This window comes from Eleutherodactylus coqui, chromosome 7, assembly GCF_035609145.1.
Source record: "Eleutherodactylus coqui strain aEleCoq1 chromosome 7, aEleCoq1.hap1, whole genome shotgun sequence".
Classification (NCBI taxonomy): domain Eukaryota; kingdom Metazoa; phylum Chordata; class Amphibia; order Anura; family Eleutherodactylidae; genus Eleutherodactylus; species Eleutherodactylus coqui.
The window spans coordinates 35,560,620-35,569,018 of NC_089843.1; the positions used below are offsets into that span (position 1 = coordinate 35,560,620).

At 44.6% G+C, this 8,399-nt stretch overlaps 1 protein-coding gene across 1 annotated transcript in view; it reads right to left on the reverse strand.

Moving 5' to 3' along the window:
- GFRA4 (GDNF family receptor alpha 4) overlaps positions 1–2,698 on the reverse strand; it is a 434,465-nt gene extending 431,767 nt beyond the window's left edge. Inside the window, exon 1 of the mRNA XM_066572922.1 lies at positions 1,896–2,698. Within this exon, the coding sequence (XP_066429019.1) occupies positions 1,896–1,944 (49 nt within the window). The 5' untranslated portion in view covers positions 1,945–2,698. The remainder of the gene's footprint in view (positions 1–1,895) is intronic.
- Positions 2,699–8,399: the final 5,701 nt, after the last annotated feature.

Here is an 8,399-nt window from a genome sequence, read left to right on the forward strand (position 1 = left end):
CGACATCATCAGCCAATCCCTAGATGATGCAAAGGTAAGAACAGTCGGTTTGACACCCAATGACTTAATTTGGCGAATAAACCCAATTAAAATATGCGCCAATTACGGTTGGGCTAATACCGCCGGCTATTAATTCCTGCAAGCGGTTCACAAACATTGCACTTCAAACTAAGGCAAGTCTCATCCAGGTCCCACTTTTCGGAGTATGATTTGGGGGGGGGGGGGGGCTATGTACTTTGGAGACGCTCCTCATTTCCCCCTAATAGTCATTTCTAGAAGGCGACAAAAAATAGCTGTTAAATAAATTGTGAATTTGCAATGTGTTGGTTGAGTAACCTCATCTTGTGGAAAAATGATTATACAGCAATGTAGAGGGAGAGAACATCGGGGGAGGGGCTCCGATGGTGGTGGAGGTGCTGGGAGGGGTGGGGGTCCCTTACAAATAAAGAAGATTGATGGCTGTCAGCTGGTGTGAACTAGGATGGCAAGATGAGCAAAAGTGTTAATAGTGACGCAGCAGAGCTGAGTTTGTCATTTGACATCACTTTATGTCACCTGTGGGACTGCTGATAAAGCTACTGCATTATCTGAAGACCGTATTTTCACGGACGAGCGCAATATTGGCCAGAGAAACTCGGATCAATACCGTGCTTGTAAGCCTACAATTCTCCCTGCGACTGCGATGTGTTTGGTGATCAAATGCATCGCTGCACATACGATTATTACGCAGGCTTTCATGCGTGTGAAAATTGCATGTTGTTCCAATAGAAAAAATTAAAAAATGTGTTTTTTTTTTTTGCTTCCATAGAAAATAATCCTTAAAAAATAGGACATGCTGCGATTCTTCTATCTTACAGCATGGCTGCGAGGGAAAATAATGGGATATTACAATGAAGGAGTTCGGCGCATCTCGCAATCGCACAGAACTCGCACTTTTTTTCACCTCTGTAAATATGGCCTAAGCCATTGAGTTATAAGAGCACATCAACACTGCAGCCACTAAGAGTCAAAGGACTAGTCAGCTCTGCTACATCTGTGCCAGCCTAGGGAATGATGATGGTTCTGGAGGGTTGATATATAAGGGACATATAGCCAGTGGGAAATACAGATTGGAGACTGGCAGGCACCCTGCAGCTAGGTGTAGAAGTTGGTAACACCTATGGTGATGGGTAGAAGAAGAAGGCAACATGTGAGAAGAGAAGACACTAGACCGAGAGCCTTGATGAATAATAAAGCTCTGCCTGGAGCAAAGTGCAAGGAGAGCACTCCGCTATGTGCACTGGATGTAGCAGAGCTGACTGTGCGCATGCATTGTTTGTGTGCTGCGAATGGATAATTCAGTGGATATTCAATCACCATGAATGCCACATGACAAACTCAGCACTGCTACATCTCCATATAACTCTATAAAGAGATGTTTCATCAAAACCACCAAATGACATACACAACAAAGTCCATATTGTATCAGTTAACACGTTCAGTGCTGCTACTAACTATTGCTGAAGTAAGTCAATAGACACAACGATGCCCACAAGCCTGCCCATGCTGCCACATCAAGTCAGCAGCTTCATGCCCTGTCTGCATCAGCTTAGATGGATCCTATAAAAGCAACACTCATTTTCCAGGTGCATAGTCTCCCCAGACAAGGGTGGCAGTGCCAATCTCTAGGTACCAGTCTATACAATAGGAAGTATAATCATGCTCACTGCAGGATGCCAGTACAACTCTGCACATCCCAGCAGGGTGCCAAGTTAATGTGTGCGCAACCCAATGCAGTGCCAACTCAATGCCAGTCTGTACACACATGATTACACAGCTTGTGTGTACACGGAGATAATGCCAACCTCAAAATCCCAGCACACTGCCAGCTGTATAGACAAGAATGGGTGACTTACCACAGATGAGCAGGAGCAGGACGCATCCACACAGCCTGACCGAGCTCATGGTGATGAGGAGGGTGATGATGGTGATGAAGGACCCCCTGGCACAGGGATGCTTGGTGTCTGGGACTGGTGGGCACTCAGGCTTTAGCTCTGCAGGTGCAGCTCAGCTCTGCACCTTGTATTATACACATCCCCCTTTAGATCCAAGCTGCAAAAAGCCTCCCAATCCAAGAGGATGAAATGTGGGGATGAGAAGTTTGATTGCACCCCCTGCTGCAAACTTCAGCCTCAGATAAACGTGCTCAGGGCTTAATTCTGTACTGGCACTTTAAAGGGCTCCAAAATCCTTAGTATCCACTCAGTGGGGTGCTGGTAGTAGTATCCTGGTAAAGCTGGTATCCTAGCTGTGGGCAGAGTGCCTCCTTAAATCCTGAGATGCCCTGTATCCTTCCAACAGATAGATGCTGGTGCTGAAGAAGGTAAAGAATCCTGATACTACAATGGGGGTATCCTCATAAGGGGCTCCTGGCAGCAGTTAGATCCCTGGCACTGATGCCCCCAGTGCTGCTGGTTCTTCAGTTGCCTCCTTCTTCTTGCCCTTACTCCATCCTGTGCTGCAACCCAGCACCATGCAATGCAATGTAATGCAATCCCTCTCCCAGGTCTGTGCTCCCAGCACAAGAACAGAGCTGCTTGTCACTGAACACAGCTATGGAGTGTTTTAAAGGGACAGAAAGAGTCATAAATTGTCGGGAGCAGCAGCTCTCTCTCCAGCAGCAGCAGTACCTCCCTCACATCCACATTGCCTGATGATGGGGAAATGTGAGCATCACCACAGTCTATCCATCACATGGAGCCCTCTCCTTCTCTGCACTGAGCACCAGTCAGGAGGCTGCAACCTTTAGATTGCAAGCTCCTAGGGGGATCTGTCATTGGGATTTAGTATCCAGTGGAGGTTCTAGTTCATACCCTTGTTGTCAAGTTCTACAGACTACAGATGTGAACGTGCTGAGATTATTTGATATAGCAGAGCTGAATTTGTCACTTCCCTACTATTGAACTAGGAAATAGCTCGAAAGGCTAAAATTGCAACTTCAGCTCTGCTACATTAGAGGTTGAGCTTATTTTTATAATGTGGGAGGGAAGGCATATGATAACAATGTAACATATGCATAAGCTGACACCAAACTGCAGTAATGTGCATGTATACAGGGGGTAGTCAAAAAGTTGGCTCCACCGCTATATGTCAATACTGGTGGCCTATATTGAAAAAACAATAGTGGACTTGGATTGGAAGACATGGATGCGCTACATGATGGTATGGCGTACGGACTCATGGGGGCCCTGGATTTCAATTTTGTGTAGTGGCCCCTATAAGAGATAGAGAGAAAAATTCAACTGCAAAGTTGAAGAGTCACATTTGGGAAGCATAAATCATTTTCCGTGTCTCTAAGTGGGACCACTGCCATGACTGAAGTAAGGAAAGGGTACTCAAAGTGGCCTCCTTCTGCTAGGATACATGGAGGTGTTCAAAAGAGCAGTCCAGGGCTGACGCTATCATTACGGGACCATGTTAGTGAACAGCGAGCCGCCGATTCAGTGTAAATAAAAATTACTAGTAAGAGCACGACCCAATCAGAACATAATGTACTTATCAGCATCAATGAGGGTTGGAGTTTGGTGCAATTGCTTCAGTGGACTCATAGAATGGTAGAGTTGGAAGGACCTCCAGGGTCATCGGGTCCGACCCCCTGCTCAGTGCAGGATCACTAAATCATCCCAGACAGATATTTGTCCAGCCTTTGTTTGAACACTTCCATTGAAGGAGAACTCACCACCTCCCATGGTAACCTTTTCCACTTATTGATCCCCCTCACTGTCTAATATCTAATCTGTGTCTCCTCCCTTTCAGTTTCATCCAATTGCTTCTAGTCTTTCCTTGTACATATGAGAATAGGGCTGATCCCTCTGCACTGAGACAGCCCTTCAGATATTTGTAGACAGCTATTAAGTCTCCTCTCAGCCTTCTTTTTTGCAAGCTGAACATTCCCAGATTCTTTAACCGTTCCTCATAGGACATGATTTGTAGACCACTCACCGTCTTGGTAACTCTTCTCTGAACTTGCTCCAGTTTGTCTGTCTTTTTTAAAGTGGGGTGCCCAGAACTGGACACAGTATTCCAGATGAGGTCTGACCAAGGAAGAGTAGAGGGGGATAATGACCTCATGTGATCTAGACTCTATGCTTCACTTAATACATCCCAGAATTGTGTTTGCCTTTTTGGCTGCTGCATCACATTGTTGACTCATGTTCAGTCTGTGATCTATTAGTATACCCAAGTCTTTTTGACATGTGCTGTTGCTTAGCCCAATTCCTCCCATTCTGTATGCGCTTTTTTCATTTTTCTTGCCCAGATGTAGGACTTTGCATTTCTCCTTGTTAAATACCATTCTGATAGTCGCGGCCCACTGTTCAAGCTTTTCTAGATCTTTTTGAATACTCTCTCTCTCGCTCTTCCCTGGTGTTAGCTATCCCTCCTAGCTTTGTGCCGTTGGCAAATTTGATCAGTTTCCCATCAATTCCCTCCTCCAGATCATTTATAAAAATGCTGAACAACACTGGGCCCAGGACAGAGCCTTGTGGTGCCCCACTTGATACATTCTTCCACTTGGATGTGCAGCCATTTATGACCACTCTTTGAGTACGATCACTCAGCCAGTTGTGAATCCACCTAACAGTTGCCTTGTCAATCCCATATTTGATCATTTTTTCAATAAGTATAGTATGAGATACTTTGTCAACTGCTTTACTAAGGTCAAGATCTACTATATCCACCGCATTTCCCTGATCAACCCAGTCGGTAAAACTGTCATAGAAGGAAATTAGATTAGTCTGGCATGACTTGTTTGTTACAAACCTATGCTAGCTCTGGATAATTACTCCATTCTCATCCAAGTACTTGCATATATGCTGTTTAATAATTTGTTCACAGATTTTTCCCGGTATAGAAGTCAGGCTCACAGGCCTGTAGTTTCCTGGATCCACCTCCTTCCCTTTTTTGAAGATATGGACAACATTTGCCCTTTTCCAATCTTCTGGGACTTCTCCTGTACACTTTCCTGACTTCAGTTGTATTGGCGATCCCACAGGATTTAAAGAGATGCGGAATGAGGATTCTGTTTCTCACATGCTGCTCTTCAATACCGCAATTGGATTTTACTCTCTATTTCCTACAGAGGCCACAACACAAAATTGAAATCCATGTTCCGGAGGCCCCCAGGGGTCACTCCGCCATATCATCATGTCTTCTTCTCCAAGTACACTATTGATATTTCCATATAGGACACCAGTAGTGAGATACAGCGCTGGAGAAGACTATGACTACACCCTGTATAGGGCATTCTGCTTCCAGATGTGCCTATTAGAGATGAGCGAGCGTACTCGGCCACGCCCCTTTTTCGTCCAAGCGCCGCGATTTTCGAGTACTTCCGTACTCGGGCGAAAAGATTCGGGGGGCGCCGTGGGTGAGTGGGGGGTTGCAGCGGGGAGTGGGGGGGAGAGAGAGAAGGCTCCCCCCTGTTCCCTGCTGCTACCCCCCACTCCGCCACGCCTCCCCCCGCCCCCCGGTGCCCCTCGAATCTTTTCACCCGAGTACGGAAGTACTCGAAAATCGCGGTGCTCGATCGAGTGATTACTCGAAACGAGTAGGTTCGCTCATCTCTAGTGCCTATACACCATTTAGTTCACTGGAGCAGATAATCCACTATCCACTAAGTGCAAACATATAATATAGACTGGCACTGTTTTCCTGCCCCCATGATCACTACTTTATGTTACATACCAACAAAGTGGAAGACCTCAAAAACATTTCCATCCATAGGTGTTACGTTAACTAACACAACCTCTGCATCCTTTATAGTTACACATTTGTTTAAAGGGGTATTTCCATCTCACATATTTGCAACATATCAATGAGCTATGGGAGTTTGTCTTTTATGGTAGAAGTTTTCGTTTTCATTGATAGTACACTGTCCTGCCAGAAGTAATTGGACACCTGAGCAAGAATCAAATGTAGTATCTATTCCATATGTTAATACTTAATGGGACTCCTTTGGCCACAATGACAGATGCATGAAACGTCAGGTCTGGAAATATGTTCAGCATCCATCTTCTTTAAGAGAACTCGCCAGACGTCTTCAGGATGAATAGAGGGACATACCAGCTGAAGTGTATCAGAGATTAGTAAAAAGTATCCCATGGAGAGTATTCAATAAGATTTAAGCAATGTAAATAAGTACAACTTTCAATTCTTCCTCAGGGGTCCAATTACCCTTGTTGGGTACACATGCCTGATCTCTGGGTGTCTGACTGCTGGGACTCCTAGCGATCTCAAAAGAAGCACCTCTGAATGCCCTCTGTGAATGGTTCGGTGGCGCACACTCTATGGGACAAGTGGAGATTGTTGCCCTCTGTCCTATAGAGGTAAATAGAGTGGTGGTCACGCATGTGCACTGCCACTCCATTCACACGGGGCATTTGGGTGCACTGGTGTCATAATCGCTGGGGTCCCAGTAGTTGGACCCTCAGCAATCAGACATTCATCTCCTGTCCACAGGATTGGGGCTATATATCTTTATTGGGAAGCTCACACAAACCATCAAGAATGTAAAATTAAAGTTTTCTATATCTGTAACCTCACTCTGCACTTTGTTACAATTGTAGCAGCTTCTGTGTCATGTGATTTTATGACATCCATGCACAGTGTAAAGCCATTAAAGAGGCCACAGCATACGGTTGGCGCTCTTGGCATCAGCACTCATATCCTGGGTGCCATGATTGCAGGAGTTTGGGGGAATGAGACGCTGTGGCCTATGATTGGTCATAGCGGTCATGTGCTTCCTCATGGTGGTCTACCCGGAAACCGGCTCCAGGGCAGTATGAGACGCTCAGCTAGGAGAGGTGAGTATTATCTATTTTTTTTATTTTATAATGGACCCAGAAGCTGGAAAAGGTTTTATGTTAATGATAAAACCCCTTTAATCTCATGATGTATAGATGTAACAAACGCTATCTTGACATTCGACACTAGTACAGTCATACCTCTACTTTCGTTGCCTTCTTCTTTCGCCGGTTTCCAGTTTCACTGATACTTCAACGCAGAATTTCACCTTTACTTTCGTTGCCTGCTTCTAGTTTTTACATTGATTCTTATGGAAATAATTGCCTCGAGTTTCATTGGTTTCAAGTTTAGCTGATTGCTTTCAGACGGATTACAAAACTAGAGGTTTGACTGTATTGCGAGAACCAAAACAGTACAACCATATTTCGGGTCCAACTTTGCTAAAAGTTCAGTTCGGCATGAAGCTGAACCTCAGGCAGTTGGTCTCAGCTGAACCCACTAAAATTTCTGCTTCCTTCTTTTTTTCTTGATCTACTTCTTCTGTTCTCCTTTCTTCCTCTTCCCCCTTCTTTAACTTTGCCTTCTCTCTTCTTTTTCCTCTTCCACTTTCCATCTTTTCTGACTTTTTCTGCTCCTCATTCTTTCTTCCTCTTCCCTTCTTTACCTTCTTCCACTTTTCCTTCTTCATATTCCTCTTCCCCTTCTTCATCTTCTCCTTCCCCTTCTTTTTTACTTTTCCCCTTCTTTACCTTCTGCCTCTTTTTATCCTCCTTCTTCTTGTTCCCCTTCTTCCCCCTCCTTCTTTCTTCCTCCTCTCCTTCTTTACCCTTTTCCTCTCTTCCTTCTTCTTATTCTTCTTTCCCCCTTCTTCATAATCTCCTCACCCTTTTTTTCCTCTTCCCATTCTTTTTTCTTTGTTCTTCCTCTTCTCTTTCTTCCTTCTTCTCCTTTTTCCCATTCTTCTTTCTTCCTCTTCTTCTCCCCCCTTCTTACTACTTTCTTCTACTTATTTCTTCCTCCTGTTTTTATGGCTTTTAGGGCTATAGCAGACAAATGTGTTTGTGGAGTTTTTAAGACTAGTTGGTCTAAGCTTAGATCACCTACTAGTTGGCTTCGTTTACACCAAAAAGTATGCCAAAACTTTGCTGCAATTTACAGCAACTTGTTGCAACTTTTGTCAAAATGTAAGGCCACCCTCTTTTTTGTACAAGTAAGAAAAATTACGGTAAAACTGTTGTATTTTGAATAGTAAATTGCTTGCTAGAAATCAAGTTATCACGATGCACCCATCACACGAGTATCTGTATATTTACGGCAGTGTGCATTAAGGGGTTAGACTGTCCATCATAGTTTTTGCCCTTAATTACACAATCACTTAAATATATAAGCCTTGCCCTATCTTTGGACCGAAAAACGCTGGCAGCTCTATAGACTCCTATGGGAGCCTATGGGACCAGTCAGAAAAGGGAGAGGGAAGGAGTTAAACAGCGGTTAGCGCTGCTAAACACTGACAGTTGCCTCTAGTGAGGCATTTAAAAGTGATTACTAGTAGTTCTGCCAACCGAGGGATGTCGGGGCTGCGGCGTAAGTTCCCTGCCATACGCCACAGCCGGCCA